The 24,110-nt window shown below is 39.2% G+C and overlaps 1 protein-coding gene across 4 annotated transcripts in view; it reads left to right on the top strand.

Annotated features, from left to right (window-relative positions):
• TRIO (trio Rho guanine nucleotide exchange factor) overlaps positions 1–24,110 on the top strand; it is a 269,887-nt gene that overhangs the window by 148,920 nt on the left and 96,857 nt on the right. For all 4 annotated transcript variants that reach the window (XM_042461739.1, XM_042461740.1, XM_042461737.1 and 1 more), the window contains exons 17-26: positions 4,093–4,284; positions 5,495–5,644; positions 8,576–8,690; positions 12,373–12,488; positions 15,479–15,601; positions 17,415–17,609; positions 17,772–17,887; positions 19,928–19,994; positions 21,722–21,831; positions 23,438–23,507. In XM_042461739.1, coding sequence (XP_042317673.1) covers positions 4,093–4,284; positions 5,495–5,644; positions 8,576–8,690; positions 12,373–12,488; positions 15,479–15,601; positions 17,415–17,609; positions 17,772–17,887; positions 19,928–19,994; positions 21,722–21,831; positions 23,438–23,507 — 1,254 coding nt within the window. The remainder of the gene's footprint in view (positions 1–4,092; positions 4,285–5,494; positions 5,645–8,575; positions 8,691–12,372; positions 12,489–15,478; positions 15,602–17,414; positions 17,610–17,771; positions 17,888–19,927; positions 19,995–21,721; positions 21,832–23,437; positions 23,508–24,110) is intronic.

Here is a 24,110-nt window from a genome sequence, read left to right on the forward strand (position 1 = left end):
ATAGCTAAATCCTAGATTTCTAGAGAGAAGATTCTAGATTGTCATTCACTGGAAAAGTAATCAAATTGATGCTGCAGTCCCCAGGGACTGAAGGGAGCTAAACTGCTTGGTAACCTTACATGATCCTTCCATCCCATCTGATTTCATGTTTGGGATTCAGCTTTGGGAAAGCAATGCCCACGCTGCTGAAGTAAGCTCTGAATTAAAGTTTGATGTACCCATTCCTTGGTATAACTGACAAGACTATCCTACACTCACATTTCTACTTTGGAGGGGAGGAGTTCCTGCTCTGCTATGTAAGACTTGAGGCATTATATCTCCAGCCATACAGTGGTGACCATGGCAAGAGCAATGGAAAGCATTAATGTCAAGTGGGGGCACTTTGTTGGCCCCAAATAACTCTCACTTTCTACCCTTGGGGAGTGTGTTGATGTATCGATGGAGGCTAAGGTGTCTTGTTACTGGCTTCTGTCCATGACTTGCCTCATTTTCAGTCCTTCTGCCGCCAGGATTTAGATGTGTTTCCAAACATGGGGCAGACTTGCAGGAAGCCTGGGGTAGTTCAACACACACAACCATTAGAATTAGTGAATAATTGCAAGTAACACAATTACCTTTTGATAATGAGGGTGCAGCAAACTTACCTCTGAGAAGTTATGTAGTGAGTTGGTGGGGGATTACTTTATTGAGGTAATGAGTAACATTTTCTTGTTTCTTCCAAGGATAATTTGTAAAGGTCATTTTAAGTCATTTTAGGCCCATTTTGACAGGACTTTATCAATTGTTATACTGTTGTCTATCAATCTAAAGTCCCCATCTCAAATCAGAAAAATAATGGGCAAGTAATGTCATCAAGTTACCTTTTCAGCATTGTTATGGCCATGTTACTTTCCAACAATAGTAACAAGTAGTGGGAATTAAATACTTTTTAAAGGACAGCTTTGTGTCATTATTATTGTTTGATTTTTTTAAACTTTGTAAGCACACATTTCATTCTGCTCAAGGAGCTCCCTCTCTGCATATAGACTTGTGCTTTCCTTATGTTCTGTGGTCACTCTTTGAGCAAATCTAGTCCACACAATTGCACCTATCTTCTCTTAAAACAAAATTAGTACTGAACCCATTGATGTAGTGTTAACCTTCTCCTAGTATATGTATTAAGACCAGAATGCTTAAAAATTGCTGGAAGTAAAATCCTTTGCTTTGTTCGTCGGGAAGCTTTTTATTTTCAGAAATCCTTGGTGCTTCAATGACTGCCTTCTGTTCTACTATCGTTCTGTGGAGTTTTCTGTTTTCCCTTTCTGTTGTTCACAGTTTGCAGTGTGTGTGTCCTCACTCTTGACAGCTTTGGTAACTTTTCTGTATAACATTCTTTCCCTGTAGATATTTGTCCTTGTAGGGGAATACATGTGTAGGTGTTTTAATTGGGGCACTTTGCTAGACTGTGATAGAGTTGGGCATACACTGGTTATACTTAAGGATTCCAGAGCTAAGTAGAGTTCCAAACCTGAAAATATGATTTGCCCTCCCACACTTAGACCCCTGGACATCCTTCAGCAAGATGCTACCTGAGGTTGCATTGACTTCACTTAAACCCAAAAGAGCTTAAAGATCAACATAGCTGCCATTTCAGACCACAGTATAGTTCATATAGCCTGTAGCAAGCAATCTAGTATGTTTCCTGAGGTACTGTGTACCATTCTTAAAGGAGATTAAATAGCTTCTCCTTGTGGTTTTAAACTGCATGGTTATTAATACTGGCCTACCTTATATCTTTGTTATGAGTGGTATAAGGAATATTGTCATGGTGTATGCCAGGGGAAAGCAGGCTTTCAACTTCTTGGATCTCCTTTGTTTTTTTATTGCAATCTCAACGTCCACCAAACAGATCTGAATGCAAAAGACATATAGTGAAAAACTTCTAAACCCAGAAATTGGTGCTGATCGCCAAACTTAAAAGTTTATATTTAGCATATCATCAGCATTAGCACAAATCTAATGCCGATTATCCCTGTCCAAACATTCCTCACATCAACAGTATAGTGGAGGGTGGTGACTCAATTTCTTGTTATCTGATTATTTTTGTTTGCTTGCTTCTTTAGATAGGAGTCAGAAGATTTTGCTGATCTACAGCAATTACCCAGTGATTTACTAATATATCCCAAACTACCCCCTAGACATCCCTGGTGTACAGGAATCACTAAAAACATATGAAACTACGTATTTTTAAAGAAAATAAATAGTAACAGAAACAGCACACATTACTTGTCAATGAACACTCACGGTAGGAGAGACAGTGTAACACTGGGGGAGCCCCACTGTGTGTACATTTGTTGAGATGTCTACAGTGGGCCACACAATCATCAGAATGATTTGAAACCCTCCAAAAGTAAGAAACATGCACATACTTCTGCAAGTATGATCATGCAGTCACATGACAACCACAGCAGTGCATATTGTGGGGTGGAACGTGTCCCCCTGTATGTATGTTGCATTGGGATGTCATATAAAATAACTCTTACAGTGGGGCATGCTATACATAAAGAATACCAGTTTGCCCAATTGAGAGTAATTGATTTGGGGTGATTCTCTGCTTACAGTATATTAGCCTTTGTTGGCACAAATTAGAAAACTGTTGCTTCCATTCTTGAAGAGGCAGTTTGAGAGGTGAACTAGTAAACGCTACGTCAGGACGTCAATGCTGTCCCACTATAATATCTCTTCTGTTTTCCAGGTTAAGGGTGTGCAGGGCCACTGCAGGGGTGCCTGGAATCCTTAATTCTAGTCAGGTTTGGTGCCAAGTTCTGTTTTGTAGGGCTTGCCTTCTTCCACTGCTATATTGCTGCAGCTGTGCGTAGTTTAGATCTAGATTATTTAAAGGAATATATATTAAAATCTTGACTTTGTGGGGGAGGGATCTGCCTTGAATACTGCATTACATATATTTTCAGCTGCTCAGCCATTCCAGGTAGTTAATCCTCTATAGAGAAGGAATCAGGTTAGATTTTTGCACAGGAAACAACAGAATTTGTATGGATTTGTCTTTACAGTGCCACAAGGACTCTTGCTCCCTTTGTTATTTAAGGTAGACAGGCAGTGAAGGATTGGTTAATTCATTGCGGGTGATAACAGGTTTTTCTTCACAGTCAGAAAAGCCACCAAACCAACTGAAAGAGTAGTCACCTCTGTTGGATTAGTCAGCTCTGAGTGGCCAGTGACTACTGTTGGGGTTGCCATCTGTCCGAGGCTGCAGATGCTATTTGAAAGGAAACCCACTACTCACTGACACAGAACTGCCTGGCTATATCACAAGACCAGGGACAGTTATGATTAATTGTGTTGCATTGTGCTTGGAATGTTCTGAACAATGTTTGGAACCATTCACAAGAATATTTTCCATGAGAAAATATTTCAGCAGAGTGCCATCAGCTATGTAACTTCTTCAAAGGATTCACATGAATTCATAGTAAACAGCAACTATCTCAGCTGCTATATGTATTTTGCAGATTGATATAAGCAGCAGGAGGGAGGGGGAGAGAAGAGGAGGATTCCTGTCCCAAGAGCCTGGAGGTAACAATAAAAGTAGCAGAGGAGGATGTACTGTACATAGTAAGGGATGAATGTGAGCAAATGTAGCTCCACATACTCAGGCTGGGGATGAGGACTAAGAGACTAATCAGAGAAAGGATGGGTGTTGAACAGTACATTCGAAGATAAAAGCAGAGATGGCACCTAAACCTTAGTTTTCTGACACTTCTGAATTAACATTTGTGGACAGTGCTTTGTCTTCAAGTGTATCTATAATGATAAGGATCCCAAAGGCCATTCTGTGGCTTTAGAATGTTATGTTGCTAATTCTCCTCTTGGATGTATTTCTTTTATTCAAAAGTGTTAGGGGGAACTAGGCTAGCACTGGAGTCACAGGAGGAGTATGCTACCTGTATTAGGTTCTCATGGTATATGGAACTAGCTATGATGTGATTACAGTTTTATTACCAAACAAGAAAAATTAATCCAGGAGCTGATTATAAGCTGAAAATGCTTGGAATGTGTTTGTGAAGTAATTGGCATATTCGATTTTCATTTGATCAGAAAACGCACCAGAGTGCACTGCAGGTGCAGCAGAAAGCCGAAGCGATGTTGCAGGCCAATCACTACGACATGGACATGATCAGGGACTGTGCTGAGAAGGTGGCCTCTCATTGGCAGCAGCTGATGCTCAAGATGGAAGATCGGCTCAAGCTTGTGAATGCTTCTGTGGCCTTTTACAAAACGTCAGAGCAGGTAGGGGCCAGTATTTTATGGAATGAGTTATTTATCCCCAAAGAGGAGCTACTGATAAACTGTTTTGAGAGGTGACATTTGCACTGGATTAGTTTTAAAGCCCTAAGCTGGGCTTAATAAGGGAAAGCAATTTTTTTTTTTATGGACTTGGATCATTTGCTTTATTTTGTACATTGCCACCCAGCATTACATGACTACTTGGAAACTGACAAATATATTTCTTTTCATAGCTTTAGAGAACTCTAAGCCTTGTTTTCTTCTGAAGTGAGCACAGTTTGTTTTTTATGAAACATAATAGAAAATTTCCTGATGGGAGCTGCTTTTCAGGGAGAAGCTACTCAGAAGGCTGTATGTCTGCTCTCTACTTATCTCCTCACCTTAAGGTTTTTGATCCTATAGGAGACTCGTGTTTGGCATTTTTGTTACCTTTCAAAGCAGCAGCCCCTTCCTTTCCCCCTCTCCCCTAAGTAATATTAAGGTATACATTGTTAAAAACTGGATGCAGTGAACATGGCAACAAATGGAGTGCAGTGAGAGTGGGGAATACGTATTGCAGTGAACTCTCATGTTTTGTAACATCCCTTCTTGTTAATGCATCCCTTAAGGGATTTTGACCTATTATTCCCATCATATAGTTGATGATGGAGGTTGTAGTCCCAGCCTCTAAAATGGTGTAGAAAAGGGGTGGCTGTATTATGGTTTACAGCATGAAGAAGAAGAGATGTGGGGCTTCCCGTTTCAGTGGCGACCAGCCTCTAACTAACTTCTAAAGTGACGTTTTGATTTGTAACATGCAGTATTGACAGTAATTGCAGCTCAGTGCAATTAAGGTATGCCAGTAAAAAATAAATAAATGCTTGCCTATGTTCTCAGAGACATCTTAACACCTGTTTATTTCATTTTTTAAGATTTATATCCCACCTTTCTCCCACAACGGGATTCAAGGCTGGTTATAATAATAGCACCTGGAGCATTCACTTGACTTTATCCAGACTGAGTTTTGATAAGGAAGTGTATGTTTTCATGGGGGGTGAAGGCAGAAGACTTCCAGGTACTCGAATATGAAGTGTTGGTTCAATGTGAACTTTAAGGAAGCCATCAAATCATGTTGCAGGTGGGAGATGAGTACCAGCTGTCCTAGTGCTGATAGCTTGGTCTACATCCTTTAACAGAAATACTTAATCTGTTTCTCTTGCGTATTGGCTGATAGGTGTGCAGCGTGCTGGAAAGCCTGGAACAGGAATACAAGCGGGAAGAAGACTGGTGTGGAGGAGCTGACAAACTGGGTCCCAACTCAGAAACAGACCATGTGACTCCTATGATTAGCAAACACCTTGAACAAAAAGAAGCCTTCCTGAAGGTAATGGTGATATGTTCCTAGATCTGCGGGCTGTGTTTAGGGGGTTAGTTCTGACGTCTTGTACACACAGAGTGAACAACAAAGATACTCTAGCCTGTCCCACAAGCACTGTTTTGCTGAGTTACAGATTTTTGCACAAGATTCCTCATAGCAAATAGCTTTGGGTGGGAATGGGTGTAACTGTGTGTACAGAACTGCAGCTATCTTTTCCTGTGTATAGGTGTTGAATGTTTGTGTGGGTAAAGCCAACTACCATTTGCAATATGTATCTATATCTATAAATATATGTAGAAATAGTGAGAAAGGAGTGGAAGAAACAGAAAAAAGAGAATGAAGGCAAGAAACAGATGATTAGCAGATGCAAAGGAAAGTCACAATGCTGTATAACTGTTGTGTAATGATAAGTTGCATAGTAGTAGTTTTCTCAGTGCTTTGTAATAAGGTTCAGTTGCCAAACCTTTATTGTATTGTTGTTCTTGACATATGGCGACCCTATGGCGAACCTATCCAGGGGTATTCCTGGCATGGTTTCTTCAGAAGAGTTTAAAATGCTTCAAAATGCTTTGGGGGAGGGGGCAAAGACCCAAAGCCCTGAAAACTGACCAACAGTGATATAGTATCACTACAGATTTCGTAACATGCCATGGTGCAGGGCTCCAGAGGGGCCCCAAATGGGCTGGTTTAGTTCTCTAGACTTCACAGCATGCAACCTCTGTCCTAGAGCTTTGGCATCCTTTGTAGAGAACAGGAGAAAGAAAGAAAGTAACAAAGAAATATGACCACCAATCTTGGAAAAGGTCCCTTATCCCTCCAAACCATATGCCTTCCTCAGTTCTGTTCCATCTCTGGAGGACCCTCCATATTTCAGATTTCAGTTGTGGGTAGGAAGTGCAGAGGTCTACAGACATCCCATTGCATAAACAGAATTTGCTCATGTAATGTTATATGTAGAATATATGTACAGTTGCCCCTCTGTTTTTACGAACTTGAGATCCTCGGTTTTGATTATTTGTGGAGGGGACACCTCTATTAAAGTTAATGTAGTGCGCACGAGCACACGGCCATTTAAACCTATGGGGCTTGAATATCCATGGATTTCTGAATTCACTGGGGAGTCCAGAACGGAAGGACTCTATATGTATATGTGCATGATTCTTATATCAAAGAAGCAAATTTGGAAAGAGAAGAGGGAAGTAGGTTCTGGTTTCTTAGAATAGCAAATAAAAACTGTCAAATCTAGTCAATTAGCTAATTGGAGCAGAAGGCTGAAGAACTGAAGAAAACACAAGGACTTCAAGCTGCTTGATTGCACATTTAACAGGAAGCAAGTCCACTTTTGCAATTTCTTTATAGTGCCATAGGAGATACAGCTTACAGGACACTTGGCAAAAGTGCAAAGACTCTTATGTCACCTCAAAGGCTAACTAATGTATTACATCATAGCATTTGGTGGATTAGAGTACCCTTCATCTACAAATGATGCTATTCATTGGTTGATAGAGTAAATAAGAACTTGCTTATCTAGCCAATCTGTTTTATGAGGGCAGTAGTTATTGACTGAGTAGGAAGTTCAACCACTGCTGATTCCATCACTGTTATTTCATTGTTAAACAAGGCTTTCCACTGGGAGCTGTTCCTGCTGGGAAAAAACAGTTTCTTAGGAAAAAGTGGGGGCAGGGAGGAGAATAGAGTTCTGAAGATACTTGAAAGGAATATTTTAGAAGAGGTTAAACATGTTGGAACTGATTAGAAAATGTTGCAGTGACTGTACAGAGTGCCTAGTTTGTGGTATCGCTGATGGTTACTTTGACTGTCTTTCTTTGGTGCACCTGTAAAGGAAGCAGGAATGAGGCCTTCAAGGCACTACATTGTGTTAGATGCTGCTTTCCACTTGTGTTTTCTTTTTAGTCTGTTACTAAACATTAAAAAGTAAAACCACACTGTGTTCCTCAAATGCATGATTAGGACTGCAACCTTTTCACTCTCCTGGAGTCAACTCAGTTGACCAAATCACTTTCTTGCTTTCTGAGAAGTAATGCTGGAAGAGAATGATGCACCAGTATTGCCAGATAATTTTTTTGTCTCCTTATCAAAGCCTAGATTTCCATTGTTATGTTTTATTTATTTATTTATTTATTTATTTAGGTTTGTCTCTCTACCTGCTGATCTCCACAGCTAGTAAACTTGTTTAGAACATAGGGCAATTAAGAGATTTTTGGTTTTGCCTGGAGTGTGTGTTTTTCCATGGCAGCCAATCCAGTAATGGTGTGCCTGGTAGGTAATTGGCAAATTATAACTACTAGGAAATATGTAATAAGCTAGGGCAGCTTGTCACCTGAAACAATTGTTTCCCTATTAGTGATAAGAGCAAAACACAGCATGACAATTTGAGTGGAAAGCTTACTGTGAAAGGATTTAGTCTCTTTCACTTCTTAAATGCTGAATATTGGTGTGTAGAAAGTAAGCCCAGCTACTATCCTATGAAATTTGTGAAGCATTAATTCTAAATGACTGTGATAATGTTTTCCTTGATATTACATTAACATGACGGGTAGTATTTTTCAGTTCAGTTGTGAAAAACCTATACATAGAAGCCCTGCTTATGTCAGTGATACATACTGTAATTTAACTTTGAGGAGGATTGTGGTTCTGAGGTGTTCTTACCCTTTCCTACTTTTGTTGGAGCATTAAAGATGGGGCATAAGAGTCTTGATGGCAGAACATGATACAGCATGGAGTCAGGAACTGTCATCAACAGTGCTGCAGAAGCATGTTCTAATATCTGCAAACTTTCCTTCTTGTTCATATTCTACATTTATATACAGTATTACATTTTGATCTACTGGCCATTTGCATTGCCTAAATATGACAACTCCAGTTATCATCATTTTGCTCATGTTTGTATTGATGTGTTTCTCCTTTCCCTTCTAGGCTTGTACACTGGCTCGGAGAAATGCTGACGTATTCCTGAAATACCTGCACAGGAATAGTGTAAATATGCCAGGGATGGTGACTCACATCAAAGCCCCTGAACAGCAGGTCAAAAGTAAGCATGATTCATTCAGTACAGGTTGATTTGAATGTGCTTCACCAATAATGTCATTTGGGTTCCTTCTTTGCATGGCACATATGCAAAGAAAAATTGGAAATCTCTTGCAAATAATCTATTAGTGTGGTTTGAACACTGGAAACCATTCAGAGGCCATTTGGGAATTTGTGGTTGTAGTTTGCATTGTGTAAAAACTTTGGAGTATTGTGAGAAAATAGTGGTGGTACTTCAAGCATGATACAAAATATTTTAAAGTCAGAAATTGTATTAATAACAAATGTAAGTGTATTCTAATCACCTGGTGTACATAAATAATAAATTGGCACCTGTGTATTTAAGTTCTTATTTATATAGATTTTTAAAAATCATTTTAAAAAACAAAATAACCTTAATATGTTGTTGTTGTGTGCCTTCAAACCATTTATGACTTATGGGGGTTTGTTGGCAAGATTTGTCCAGAATGGGTTTGCATTTGCCTTCCTCTGAGGTGGAGAAAGTATGACTTACTCAAAGTCAGCCAGTGGGTTTCCATGACAGAATGGCGATTTGAAACCTGATCTCCTGAGCTGTAGTCCCCTACTCAACCACTACATCACACTCTTAGCTTTAATATAGACAGTAACTAACAAAAATAATCAGAACACATAAAATTAAGTAGTATTGACATAGGTAGTAACCAACATGGCAAAATCAGAACACATAAATTAAGAGAAGACAGTATGTGTTGTATGTGATGCTTACTTTTGAAAGCTTTACACCAAACTCATCCAACCTGTTTACACAATCCCTGTTGTGCAAATCAGTTGAGTGAGAAAGCAGGGCTGTTGCTACTGTGCTGTAATCCACTCCCCTTTGCTTTCCATTGAAAGCAGATATATAAATATATTAAATAAATTTCTGTTAATGAAACAAGCTATGAATCAATGATGAATAAACCAAGCGTGTAGTAAGTACATTGAATGTATAAGTACATATAAGTACATACAGTGGTACCCCGGGATACGAATGCGCCGGGTTACGAATTTTTCGGGATACGAAAAAATCCCATAGGGATTTATTGCTTCGGCTTACGAAGGTTTCTTCGGGTTACGAAAAAACCGCGGCGCTATTTTCCGCCACCGGAGGGCAGCAGAGAGCTATTTTTCCATTAGCGCCTATGGGAATTCGGCTTACGAAGGTATTTCGGGTTACGAAATTAACCGCGGAACGAATTAATTTCGTAACCCGGGGTACCACTGTATGAAGATGAATCCCAAATTTTGGAAAGCAACATGGAAGTGGCACAGAGAAATTGGAAAGAATAAATCACCAGGAACAGACAATATCGTAACTGAACGGATTCAGACCATAAAAACAGAATCAATTCCAATGTTAATCAAAATATGCCAACAAATATAGAAAACAAAACAGTGGCCAACAGACTGAAAATGATCAATATGTATTCTCATCCACAGAAAAGGAGCAATTATAGGACCATGGCATTAATTTCCCACACAAGCAAAATTATTCTCAAAATTGTGCAGCATAGACTCCAATGATATATGGAGAGAGAACTGCCAGGAGTCCAAGCAGGGTTCAGGAATAGGGACCATGTCGCAAATATATGATGGATAACGGAGCGAGCCAAAGAATTCCAGAAAGAAGCCAACATGTGCTTTTATGTAAGGTCTTTGACTACATAGATCAGAAAAAGTTATGCAATACTCTTAAAGAAATGGGAGTGACACTGCATTTGATAATCCTGATGAGGAATCTGTACTTAGCAGAAGAGGCTGCTGTAAGAACAGAGTACAAAGAAACCAGATGGTTCCCAATTGGCAAAGGGTGCATTTTATCACCCTATCTGTTCAACTTGTGTGCAGAAAATGTCATACCTAAGCAGGTTTAAACATGGAAAAAGGAGGGGTGAAGATAAGAGGAAGGAACATCAACAGTCTAAGATACGTGGATGACCCCATACTACTTGCAGAAAGCATAACAGATTTGGAACAATCATTAAAGAAAGTCAAAGAAGAAAGTGCAAAGGCAGGCTTACTGTTAAACATAAAGAAAAGAAAAATAATAACCATGGAGGATAAATTCAGCCTAGATAATGAGGAAATTGAAATTGTTGAAGATTTCCCATACCTTGGATCAAACATTGATCAAAATCGAGTCTGCAGTCAAGAAATCAGAAGAAGGTTAGGAATGGGCAGGGCACCTGTGAAAGAACTAGACAAAATCCTAAAGTGTAAAGATACACAGCTGAACACTAAAGTTAGAATCATCCAAGCCATTTTATTCCCCATTACCATGTATGGATGTGAGAGCTGGACAGTGAAGAAAGGCGGTAGGAAGAAAATTAATTCATTTGAAGTGTGGTGCTGTTGAAGAATGCTGAGAATAATATGGATAAACAAGACAAACAATTGGATCCTAGAACAAATCAAGCCTGAACTCTCCCTGGGAGCCAAGATGACTAAACTGAGGCTCTCAGACTTTGGCCACATCGTGAGAAGGCATGAATCATTAGAAAAGACAATGATGCTAGGGAAGGTAAAGGGCAGTAGAAAGAGAGGAGGACCACATGATAGATAGACTCAATAAGTGAGACCATGGGCCTGAGCCTACAGGACATGATCAGAGAGGTAGAGGATAAGGGGGCTTGCAGATGATTCATTCGTAGGCTCACCATGAGTCAAGGTCAGCTTGAAGGCAGCTGACAACAAACTAAGTACATTAAACATAGAAAATTACACAAGGAATTGAAATCATAGGCCTACAATATATGTATTATATGTAACCAGGGATGTCAGCAGAGGGTGTTGTAAAGGGCACCTACACTTTTCACAGACCATTATAGCAGAGCTCAAACAAGGTTTGTCTCATTTCTGATTAACCTCAGATCTGTTTTGGTCCTAGACCAGTCCCCAGATTAATGTACTATGTAGTTCTGTATTTTTTTGGTTGTGATGCTGATCTATAAGCTCTCTGACATATTCAGTGAATGAGTACAACATACCAGTACGTACAATTAAAGTAATTCATACATTAAAGAAATAAATTGTAACAACCTGGAATGATTACAGCTCATATTTAGAAAGCAACATGCAAGTACAAAGTGTCTTTGTGTAGTACTTTGGATACAAGGCATTAAAGACTTTTACGTACATATTATTTAGAATTTGTATGGCTAGAACAATGTGAAAGATCTAATGAAGTTTATATGTGTAATATGTCTTATATCAGACGGTGTATTTGTTACTATTACTTATTTGTAAATATTGCTGATCTTTCTCTGCATTTCCTATTTTTGTTTACCTGAATAGTTTATCAAAGATGTAGGTTTCATAATCCGTATTCAAATATTTTAAGAACTGAATAAATTAAATATGTGCATGGGGAGCATGTAGGCCCTCTCTTTCCATTACTCTTTTTGGTGAATGGTGACATTTTGAAGAGGAGAGTCTCCGCAATATAGAGACCCCTTGGAACACTGAAGCATCAATGGTTCTGATTATGTAGAGAGACTTAACACTTAGAGAGGGCTCTCCTCTTCAGAAAAATCATCCTCCACATTTGGAGTGTGGGAGAAATGGCAGAGAGACGAGACTAGCATGTTTTAAGTTGCAGGATGCAAAAGAAATTTTTCCCTTATCTCAGCCAAGTTATCCAATTTGTTCTCTTTATGATCTGACAGATATCCTCAATGAACTCTTCCAGAGGGAAAACCGTGTGTTGCACTACTGGACAATGAGAAAAAGACGCCTTGACCAATGTCAGCAGTATGTGGTCTTTGAAAGAAGTGCCAAACAGGTCAGAGCCTGTATTTTAAACAGTCTCTTCCCTCTCATATATTTAGAGTGGAATAGACATATCTGCTTACAAGTCTTTTCCCAACAGGCAACCAGGAAGCGATCAACAGCACATCTTATTTCTTCTTACAGGCTGTGCTTTAAAAACAACAACAACCCTTTGTCCCTCTTCTCCATTATGGTAACACTCAGTTCATCTTTGTGTGTTTAACCTATTTTCCTTTGCTGTTCTAAGGAGATTCAGTCAGCACAATGTTACTTGCAGGGTCATGTTGTGTGAAATATTGAACTTATTAATACATTTACACGTTTACACAACTTGCTGTTAAAATGAAGTTGACTGAGTAACAGTACATAAAGATCAAAACACACACACTTGGGATTTAAATAGCCAGCTACATCCCACCTTGCCCACTGAAATTTTTCAGGTCCCCTCTTTCCTGTTCAGTCCTATTATGTGACTAGCCAGACATGTGGGTTGCAAGGAGCTGGAAAGCATCTAGCATCCTATGTAGCACAAGAAACTACAGTAGGAATGGAATGTTGTTGAAACTTGTTCACGTATCTGTGAAAGCATTCTAGACCAGGGCTGGGGAACCTGTGACCATTTAGATGTTGTTGGATTCCAGTTCCTATCAGCCCTTTCCAGCATGGTCTGCAGTGTGGGGTGATTGGAGCAGTCCCTTATCAACATCTGAAGGGCCACAGTCCTTCTCTAATATGGATTCTTGCCCCCAAAGCTCTGTGTGTGTTGAGGTGTTGCTTTTTAAAAATCCCAGCCTGATTAATACAAATACTGGGCACTGAAGGGTATAGGAGATCTTTCAGATGAAGGGTAGAAGGAGATCTTTCAGATTTCAGTAGGAAGAAGAAAATGCAAAGTCTTTCTAGAAACACACTGCTTGGAAAATTCTAAGGTTTCAGACAAAGCTGGCAGTTCACTTTTTTGTTGATTAAGGACTACACTAATAATTTGAGCTATCTCCCATAGGACCCCTAGCAACTTCTTCTGGAGCCCTAGGGTTCCAGATAACGCTGGCTGAGAAGCCTTGGGCTCCAGGGCTGGAGGATGCTCTGAAGGTGAATATTGATTGGCTGGATTTACTGCCAAGCACACCAATTTTGCATGCCTTGATAATTCAGCCAACCAAACTGCAGGCTTCTGTGAGGCAACAATGAGGCAGACACAGTAGGGAGAGAAAAAAGGAGGAGAGGCAGAGAGAAGAGACGTCATTGAGGTTAAGGGGCAAGGCAACCTGCTGATTAGGTAGGTAGCTGGGGAAAAAGTTGTGTGTATGAGAATTTGTCAACAAATATATTGGTTAAGGTTTTCTAGAACCTACTGGTTTTGTCAAGATTGGAACTTTACTGCATCTTGGTATTCCTTTGTGGTAAGCTTGCATAGATACAAATTACAGCTGAAAAAGTCTTTATCCCAACCTGAGTACCTTGCATTCTTCAAAGCTTACGATTGTCCCACTAACCATAGCCCACTTTAAAAATAGACTAATTCTAATAATGTTTCCAAAAGAACCCTAAAACTATAGTAACTAGAGATCACTAGGAGGGTCCCTTGTTTGGAAGCTGTTGCTATAAATCTGTTTTGAAATGCTGTCTGAATAATAAATAGAATATTATATATTTGGCAATGGATACATATTTGTTAAAACTTAATACTGTATAGATATTTGTAATTGGTGGTGATTTTGGTGAGGACACAAGAGAGAGCCTCTTCAGTGGCTGCTCCTAGAAACTGGAATTCCTTCACATGGGAGGTCAATTTAGCCCCCTCCCTGCTCTCTTTTCACTGGCAGATTAAGATATTTTTATTTAAGCAGGCATTTTATTGATTTTAATTATATGGAAGAATATTGTTTAAGATGCTGTCTCTGTTTTTTAAAAAAATGTTTTAACTATGTTCTAAAGTAATTTAAAAATTGTTTTTAATAGAACTGTTATTTAATGTTTTTTTAACATTTGTATAGTATATTTTTAGGTTAACCTTTACTTTAATTTATGTGAAGCTATCTTGGGCCCAGTGAAAGGAGAAGGGCAGTATATAAATGGAATGAATTAATTAATTAATTAATTAATTAATTAATTAATTTGATAGCTTCAATACAGCTTGAAGAACTCATTTCATTTCCACCCAGTCAGGACATATTCATTAAAACATTAGAGGACCAAAACAGCAAAATGTACAAATAGGAAAAAGAGAGCTTCTGGGGAAAATAAAAGTATATCAGTCTTTTCCAGGCAGTAACAATTGAAGAAAGAGAATATTTTCAGACCCCCCCTCTCCCTTACTTTAAATGAGGTCAGATTTTTGTAGATCTTTTCATCTTTCTGATCTTTTGGATAATAAGACTTTATTGAACTGCTGAGACAGATCAGTCCAAAAGCTGCTGATCTATTCTCAGTGCACGCCTGCTGTTTCATTTTTGTAAAATTATGTGTTCGAACATTGCAGCTGTCAAAAATTATTATTTTTTAAACTCAATTTAGCTAGTAGACATTGTAGTGTATAATCTCCAATGGCTGGTATACAGCTTGATTCACACTGCTAAAAGCCTTCTAAAACATAGAGTTTTTCTGTACAATTCTCAAAAATGTTTTCTGTTTTTTCCCGTCACATCTTAATAATTCTTCTTGGGAATTGCCTCTGTAATTAGTATTTTGTAAATTCTTTATACCATATGTTTTATCCATCTTGAACTGTGCACCATATCAGCTATGATTATTGCTCCAGTCCCAAACATGTTTACTCAGAGGTAAGGCTTATCCTGTTAGATGGAATTTACTGAGAAGTGAATTCATCTGAGAATCTAGGGTTAAGAACAAGAACATTTTACCAAAATTTTGAATAGGAATGTGTGCCTGGGGGGAAAACTGTGTTGTCTTTGCTGAAATACTCTTTGAATACCTGAGAAATGCCTCAGTTACTTTACTAAAATATTCTGTTTAATTCTTCTTTGTGGGTTGCCTCCTTAGGCCCTTGAGTGGATCCATGACAATGGAGAATTTTATTTATCTACGCACACTTCCACAGGCTCCAGTATCCAGCATACCCAAGAACTGTTGAAGGAGCACGAAGAATTCCAGATTACAGCAAAAGTAATTGAATTACATCTTAAATTCTTTACTCTTGGTCCTTTGTGTGTTGTGACTGTTTGTTTTTTTCTGGTTGGCATAAGTAGACTGTATTGACAGTCTCCAGAAACTGATGTGGCTTTAGATTGGCACAAGATCAGTCACACAAAAAGAAAGGTACAATTATAACAATTATAAGTGCTGGGATAACGGAGTCACTGAACCTTACAGCATACACAAAAATCCAGTATGCATTATGTTACACATTTCATTGTAATTGGCAGTCCATGCACTATTGAAGCAGGAAATAAGTGGATTTTTTTAAAACTAGCAATTTGACAGAAATAAAATGAGAGAAAGCAGAATGCCTAAAACACACACGGGAAGTAAGAGGCTTAGAGAAAACAAAACTCAGTTGGAAAAAATAAAATGAAATAAAATTGGCTATCTTCTGATTTATTTATTTATTTAACATCTATGCTTGTTGTGTGTTTAATGTGGAGTTGTTTTGGCCCAGGTGCAGAACAGTTAGGAATAATCTCTCACCTGTGCCACATGTCACTGAATGGAATATCATATTTTGCAAGAACAAAATAGACACTGGTCTGCTTTTTCTATAATCTCTTGTTAAAGGGAAAGCAAAGAGCAACACAGTGTTGGTCACTTTCACTCTTTATGTCTGTATGTCTTTTAAAAAAAACAGGATGATTTGGTCAACTATGTAATAGTCAACTTGGCATTTGACAGCTAAACTGCATCCTGCTTATGTAAAAGTAAACAAAGATTTCATAAATAGTGTACTCCAAGGTTTTTGTGCCTGCAGAGTCCATGTTAACATAGTAAACTTAGTTATAATATCCAAAAATGGATATGTATTAGGGTATAAGCCACATCATTATGAAGGGAATGCAGTAGCATATTTCGCTCTTGGAACAACTTGGGTATAGTATCCATGACTGTTTGCTTGAGGAATTGCAGAGTCCAAACAGGAAACTATACTTGTCAAGGAAAGTCATTTTGCCACTTCTGACAATGATTAGCACCTTTTGAGGAGTGCTATGTAGTGTTACTTAATGTTTAGTAAATAGGGTGGATGCACATCACCTGTAGTTATGAGGCCAGAACATATATGAGAGTTACTCATTTTCCTTGTTTCATCTCTCCATCATATGAAGTTTCATGGAGGAACTTGTGTGCAGTGTTGCTTCCACACGGCCAGCTAACATTTCTGTTTCTGTGCTGACTTCTGAAACTGCTGTACAGATCTGTGATGCTATTTTTTAAATCTTTTTTTTTTTAAGCAAAAGCAACTTCCCACTATTTGTATCCCTTTTTTGGTTTTAATTCTTAAAATCTCGGGTATGTAGGATGGGAATAAAAGAAGTAAGGGGACTTCGGTTGGAGATTGTGCAGAACCCTAGATAGCTGTAGTAGGGTATAGAAGTGCTAACTGTGAAGAACCCTTTCTCACGTCTGCTAAATTGTAGTTTTACTGATATTTTAACCAACTTCTCTTTGCTATCTTGAGGACTAGAAACTTAAGTCAGGAGGAAGCAGATTTCCTAGAAAAATTCTGGTCTTCATATTCTTCCCTGACAGCAGCCTCAGTGCTGAAAGATGAGAAATTCCAAATCCTCCTTTCTCAAGTTAAGAATAAAAATTCATAATACATCTGGGTTGTTTTTATCGATGGATTTGAACAATAAAAAGCTGTGAGTGCCGAATGAGAAGAACGGTCATCTCTCTAAATAACAGTCAAAAAGGACTTTTGTTAATTTACTGTTAATGTAAAGGTCTGCCCTTCTTACTACCTTCCTCTCTTTTGTGTTCCCTACAGCAAACCAAAGAAAGGGTGAAGCTGTTGATCCAGTTAGCGGATGGCTTTTGTGAAAAGGGCCATGCCCATGCAGCAGAGATTAAAAAATGTGTCACCGCGGTGGACAAGAGATACAGGGACTTCTCTTTGCGTATGGAAAAATATAGGACCTCTTTAGAGAAAGCCCTGGGGATTTCTTCAGATTCCAATAAATCGGTGAGTGCTGTAGGGGTTTCTGCCCCCTTCTCTCTGCTTGTTGAAATGAAGACTAGCTGAACATGGCTGCTTAAGCTCCTTATTAGACAGCTGCCTTTTTTTCTCTTCACCTCCACTTATTCTTTGTCTCTCCCCACCCCCTCCCCGCTTTCCTTAATTCAGAGTAAAAGCCTGCAGCTGGATATAATCCCAGCTAGCGTTCCTGGGTCAGAGGTGAAACTGCGAGATGCTGCTCATGAGCTCAATGAAGAAAAGAGGAAATCTGCCCGTAGGAAAGAGTAAGGCCATTTTTCTTCCAGTAGACCTCTTTGTGCATGGTTAGCCTCGTGTGGTATTTGTTTTTCATTTGTGTTCTTCCACTTCTAGGGAATAGCTGTTAATGTCAAAAGGGCAAGCTCATTCTCAAACACAGCCTATTTTTTAAAGCAGATTAAATTATAGGTGTGCACCTACATAAGTGGTAAAATTTAGAACAGTCCCAAACATTCCATATATAGAAACAGAAAGTCAGTGACCAATAATGATTCCCAGAAGAGAAGAAAAAAGGCAGGGATGCAAAAGTACACTTTAAAAAAATCTGACAAGTAACAGCAGACCGACATCTGCAAATCTTGAAGATGTCCTATTCTGGACACACACTCTTTGCTTTTTTTATATCTTTTTAAAAAGTTCTGTAAAAGTATTTTTGTAAGTTTCATTTCATTACTGCTATATTGTGGACAATTTGCATTAACACTGGAAAGGTTCTTTCTGTTCTTAGTCTATTGCAAAAGAAAAAAAAACAGAAGGTGAGAAGGAATAAATCAATTTGTCTTAAAGGTGTTGCTAGATTACTCCCCCCATGCTTTTTTAATCTTTAATACATACAGTCTCCCCTCTGTTTTTGCGGTGATCCGTTCCTGCCCCCCCCCCCCCCCCCGCAAAATGGAAACTCACATATATTTGGCTTGAATGGCCATGCGCTCTCACACATGCACCATTTTAGCCAATGGGACTCGCCTCTCTGTGAGTAATCGAGACCGCGGACTTCAAGTCCACAAAAACAGAGGAGTGACTGTATTTAGATATTCCATCCCAATCTGATTTACTGTACATGTGAGTTTGTTCAGGGGATTTTTCCGTCTTGAATATTAGGGGCAAATTGCAATTTGACTGGTGATTCTTAGGCAAGTCATTCTCTCTTCAGTCTTTTTAAAAACTAGCATATCTGCTGCCTTTCAAAAATATAATCAAATATTCCTATGGATCATGAGTAAGAGGGCCATTGTGATATACTGGTTAGAACTCTGGACTAGGTCTCTAGGAAACCAGGGTTCAAATCCACATTGAGCCATGGAAACCCACTGGGTGGTCTTGGGCAAGTCATATACACTCAGCCTCAGAGGAAGGGTGTAGCAAACCTCGTCTGAACAGATGTTGTCATGAAAATCCCATAGTATGTTTGCAATAAGTTGGAGTAAGCTTGAAGGCACACAACAACAACAAATCAGGGAAGAAGAAATGTGCACCTTTTTATGATTTCGTACTTTTTTGGTGAATCTTTATGAGTCTTTTTCTACATTCACCCATATAAAAATTATATGTTAAATATCTAAGTATACAAATCCAGTGTAAACATTATATTTGCTTTGTACTGTAAGGCAGAGGCAGGTAAAGTTAGCTCCTAGCAGGCCAGGCCAGGTCTGGTTGAGAATGGTGAGCACTGTGAGTCTGTAGTGTTGGGGCAGGGCACGCGATTTCCAACCCTACTATAAAACAATGACAAAGCAAGAGGAGAGAAAGGATGGCTTGCAAGATAAGTGTTACTGTTCATCTGCTTAAGATGCAGGGACGAAATTGTTTTTGTTGCTGTGTACCTTCAAGTCATTTCTGACTTATGGCAACCCTAAGGCAAACCTAGAAGCTGAGAGTGTCTGGGTTTCCAGTGTATTTCCATGGCCTAGCAGGTAGTTGAACCCTGATTTCCAGAGTCACTGTCCAACGTTCAAACCATTGCACTACACTAGAAGCTAATAGTAACTCTCGTTGTTAAAATCTGTGTTCTTACTGAGAAAACCATTCATGCTTTTCTCTTGTTCTTTAGACTTCCTTACTTTATTCTGACTTCTCTTGAAATTATGGAAAAACTGAAATATTTTTATCTCAAATAATATTTTACTTCAGACAAGCATCTCCTACATGTTCGTGTGTAGTCTGCTTGTTATATATCTGTTTACTGTTAGAAAATCAACAAGGTTTTCACTGCAGGAAAGGAAATAATATTTTAATGAAAGACGCTGATGTAGCAGGCTAATGTTATGTGTCTTCTTGTTTCAAAGGTTCATTATGGCCGAGCTTATTCAGACAGAAAAGGCATACGTAAGAGACCTCAGAGAGTGTATGGATGTAAGTGTTTGTCTAATATCTAATTAATGTACTTGTGTGTTGGGATGGAAGGCTTTCTTTTGGAATTTTTGCATTATCAAATGTTATGCTTTTAAAATGGCTGGCCAAATGGTGTTGTCTCCTACCGTGAGCAGGCCTATTGATTAGACAACTCACAGTGCTGAGTTGATCCACATCTTGTTTTGCTGTTGTAAAATGTCTATGTTGACGAGACAAGGCCTCATTTTGGAGCATTGTAAACTGACTGCTTCTTTTATATAGGCTTTAGTGTTTTGTCAAAAGGGATGATCTGCTGTTAATTCTTCTATTGTGTGAGTTGCACATTCGAGAAACTGTTCATTCTCTATAAACAGAAATTGCCAGTAATTTTTTAAAAAACTACAGGGAAGTCTTTCTACTGTAGCTGTTGGAATTTAAAATGTAACTTTTCTTTTTTAGCCTGCTGTGACTGTTGTCAGGATTATATATTTACAAGATCAGAAGAATAAATAAATAATAATAAATAAAAATTTTATTTATATACCGCCCTTCTACAAAACCAGGGCGGTGCACAACATTCCATAAAATACAATACATAAAAGTTACACAGTCAAAATTAAAATCCAATAAAACACTTCAGCCAGCTTGCCACTGCTGACGTAGAGAAGAGGGAGAGATTACTCGGGGCTCACATCAGGGAATGCCTGTTTGAATAAAAAGGTCTTCAGCCCCTTTTTGAACTGGGCCAGGGAGGTGGCCGAGCGGAGCTCAATGGACAGAGAGTTCCAGAGGTTAGGGGCCGAGATGGTAAAGGTCCTCTTAAAAGTAGAGACTAATCTAGCCCCTGGAACCCTTAACAACTGCTGCCCGGATGTTCTGAGTGTGCGGGGCGGATTGTATGGGGAGAGGCGGTCCTCAAGGTATCCTGGGCCCAAGCCATTTAGGGCTTTATAGGTAATAACCAACACCTTGTATTGCGCCCGGAAGCGAATAGGCAGCCAGTGCAAATCTTTAAGCACCGGTGTTATATGACTGGCTCTGGGTGTACCAGTAACCAGTCGGGCCGCCATATTCTGCACTAATTGTAGCTTCCGGGTATGGTACAATGGTTGCCCCATGTAGAGCGCATTGCAGAAATCCAGACGAGAGGTTACCAGAGCATGTACTACAGTTTCAAGGTCCCTCTGGCCCAGGTATGGACACAGCTGGCGTATCAGCTGAAGCTGATAACAGGTGCTCCTGACCGTCGCATCCACCTGAGATGTGAGGTGGAGCGACGAGTCAAGGAGCACCCCCAGACTGCGTACTGAGTCCTTCACAGGAAGCGTGATCCCGTTCAGGACAGGTGGAACCACCGCCATCCCCGGGCCAGGAGAACCTATCACGAGCACCTCCATTTTCTCTGGATTCAGACTGAGTCGGTTTTCCCTCATCCAGCCCATTACCGACTCCAGACAGGCCACGAGAGGGGAGATGCCATCCCCGGTCACTTCATCAGTCGGAGACATAGAGAAAACTATTTGGGTGTCATCAGCGTACTGATAACCCCACGCCCCATGACTCCGGATGATCTCTCCCAGCGGTTTCATGTAAATGTTAAATAGAATGGGAGACAGAATGGCTCCTTGAGAGACCCCAGATTTTAAAAGAAGCTTTTAAGGTTTATTATTTAAAAAAAAAAACTGAAGTGGTCATGTGTGGGATTCCTGAGTAAATTCACAGCTCACTCTTTTTTTCCTTTTGATCAGACATATCTGTGGGAAATAACAAGTGGTGTTGAGGAAATCCCTCCTGGTATTGTCAACAAGGAGCATATCATATTTGGAAACATGCAGGAGATTTATGAATTCCATAATAAGTGAGTAACAGTATCAGCCATGTAGAGGATACTAATGAAGACTAGCTGATGATATTCTGTAAACTAATACATAATTTAATTTTCACACAGTAGAGATACGTATAGTCAGCATGGGAAGAATGTTCGAATGCTGGAGAGAAAAATGAGAGAGAAACTTTTTGAGTGTCTGAAAAACCCCATGAGAACAATAACCTTCAAGCCCCTTTCTCAGTTTTACTCTCATCCTCAGATATATTTGCCTCCTGATGTCACATGGTGAACACGCATGAGAGAACCAGGAATGTATCCGGGAAGGTTACAGCCTCCAGATCTTTGGCTGCCTCCCCCCTTTCCCCAGTATCACACAAATTTTCCTTACCCATTTCTTAAATGCCCAGTATCACTTAAGCCATCTGAAATGAGCTAGGTTACTTTCTGGCTTTTAAAACTTCATGTAAATGCAAAATTCCAGGCTGCTTAACGTATTAGACTGCCTTGGTACTTGGTGGGTTGCTTTTGGTTTTCTTGGACATGGGACATTGTGATGTAGTGGTTTCAGGACTACAATTCTAGGAAACCAGGATTTAAATCTCCACTCAGCCATATGAACCCACTGAGTGATCTTGAGCAAGTCACACACTCTCATCATAAAAGGAACAAACCTCCTCTGGGTAAATCTAGCCAAGCAAACCCTAGGATAGGCTCACCATAAGTTGGAGTTGACTTGAAAGCACATGAGACCAACAAGAAGTATATAATATTCAAACTAATGCTATGATAACTTGCTTTTAATCTGCAAGATCATAGCTACAGGGCAGGCTTTTTAGTAATTGGTTGCAGTTTTGCTACATAGCATGGGCATACAAAGGGTTGTAACCAGTGGACATTTTGTAGTAACAAGAAAGCATTTTGGCAAGGTGAGGCATCTGATTTTGCCCGTCTTTTCTATCCAGTACTCATCTTCCTGGGGAAAAAATTCTCCTTAGGATTGGAAAATATTTTGTAACAATGTGAAATAATGCACAAAAGGCTTCAGTAGGACATGCAAGGAAGTGGAGGAAATGATGTGTTTTGCTTTAAACACTTAGAAGTACAGTGGGCCCTTTGTATCTGCTGGGTTTGGTTCCAGGACCCCACCCCATCCCACCCTCGGTGGGTACAAAAATCCATGGAGGTTCAAGTCCCATTATATACAGTGTTGTTTCTTCTTGAAATATCTTATGTTTGTATAATTTAGCCAAAGTTACACTGGACTGTACTAAACCTGATTTCAATTTTCTAGTTGCAGTCAGTATTTTTATTATTATTATTTATAGACATGGGAGAGGGTAATGAGTTTTAATGAAAACAGATGTAGTAGAAAGTCATAACTCTTCCAGTGTCAGTATGTTAAAACCAAAATCCCACACTACATTGTTATACAGCTAGAACATGTAGAGGGGGAAATCCCATTGATATCACTAGAAACCTTTTTCCCATAAATGCCAGCAATAGTGAATATTAATTCTGATCACACTAGAGAGAAAAGAAATAATTCAGCTGTAAGCCATGAAGTATCCTTATGAAAGTCTGGCATAGAGTGTGTTTGTGAAACTGTTTGATTTTGTTTGTTTTTTCTGTTTTACAGTATATTCTTGAAAGAATTGGAAAAATATGAGCAGCTACCTGAAGATGTTGGTCACTGTTTTGTTACTTGGGTAAGAGCATATTTTTATATGGTGGATAATCAGTTGTGAATATGTGAATACTCTGTACAGTTGTGTCCATTCTTCTTTGAAAAATAGGATGGAAATTAGTTCGGAGAAATCATTTTTGCATAAGAAGAGGCTGAAGGTATCCTCAGTTTAGGAAGGAACCTCATGTAAATAGTAAATCGGAAAATACTTGGTGGCTTCAGACTATGATTAGGAACCTTTTGTTCCAAACTTCACTCTTTCAGGTGTTGTTAAATTACAGTTCCCATCAGTCCTACGTAGGACTGATGGGCATTGAGTTCCAGATACATCTAGAGAGTTTCACTTTGTCCAATCCTGTTATAAACAATGAAATCAACATCTTCATTAGTGTGAGATTTGGTCACCTCGTAATTGATTCTTAGAATGTATTGTTGCAGAACTGCATAATGATTACCAGCTCCCACTGCGTCTGTCAGACAAGCTCACGTCTACTGAAATTGGTAGCCTCTGAATGTATACATCTCAGTTGGCCTAATTCAGTTTAGTTTTACATATAGCTGTTGTTTTATGTTTTTTTCCTTCACTTTTATTGCTTTTTTTCCTTTATTCTTGTATATTTCTCCC

This window comes from Sceloporus undulatus, chromosome 4, assembly GCF_019175285.1.
Source record: "Sceloporus undulatus isolate JIND9_A2432 ecotype Alabama chromosome 4, SceUnd_v1.1, whole genome shotgun sequence".
NCBI lineage: Eukaryota > Metazoa > Chordata > Lepidosauria > Squamata > Phrynosomatidae > Sceloporus > Sceloporus undulatus.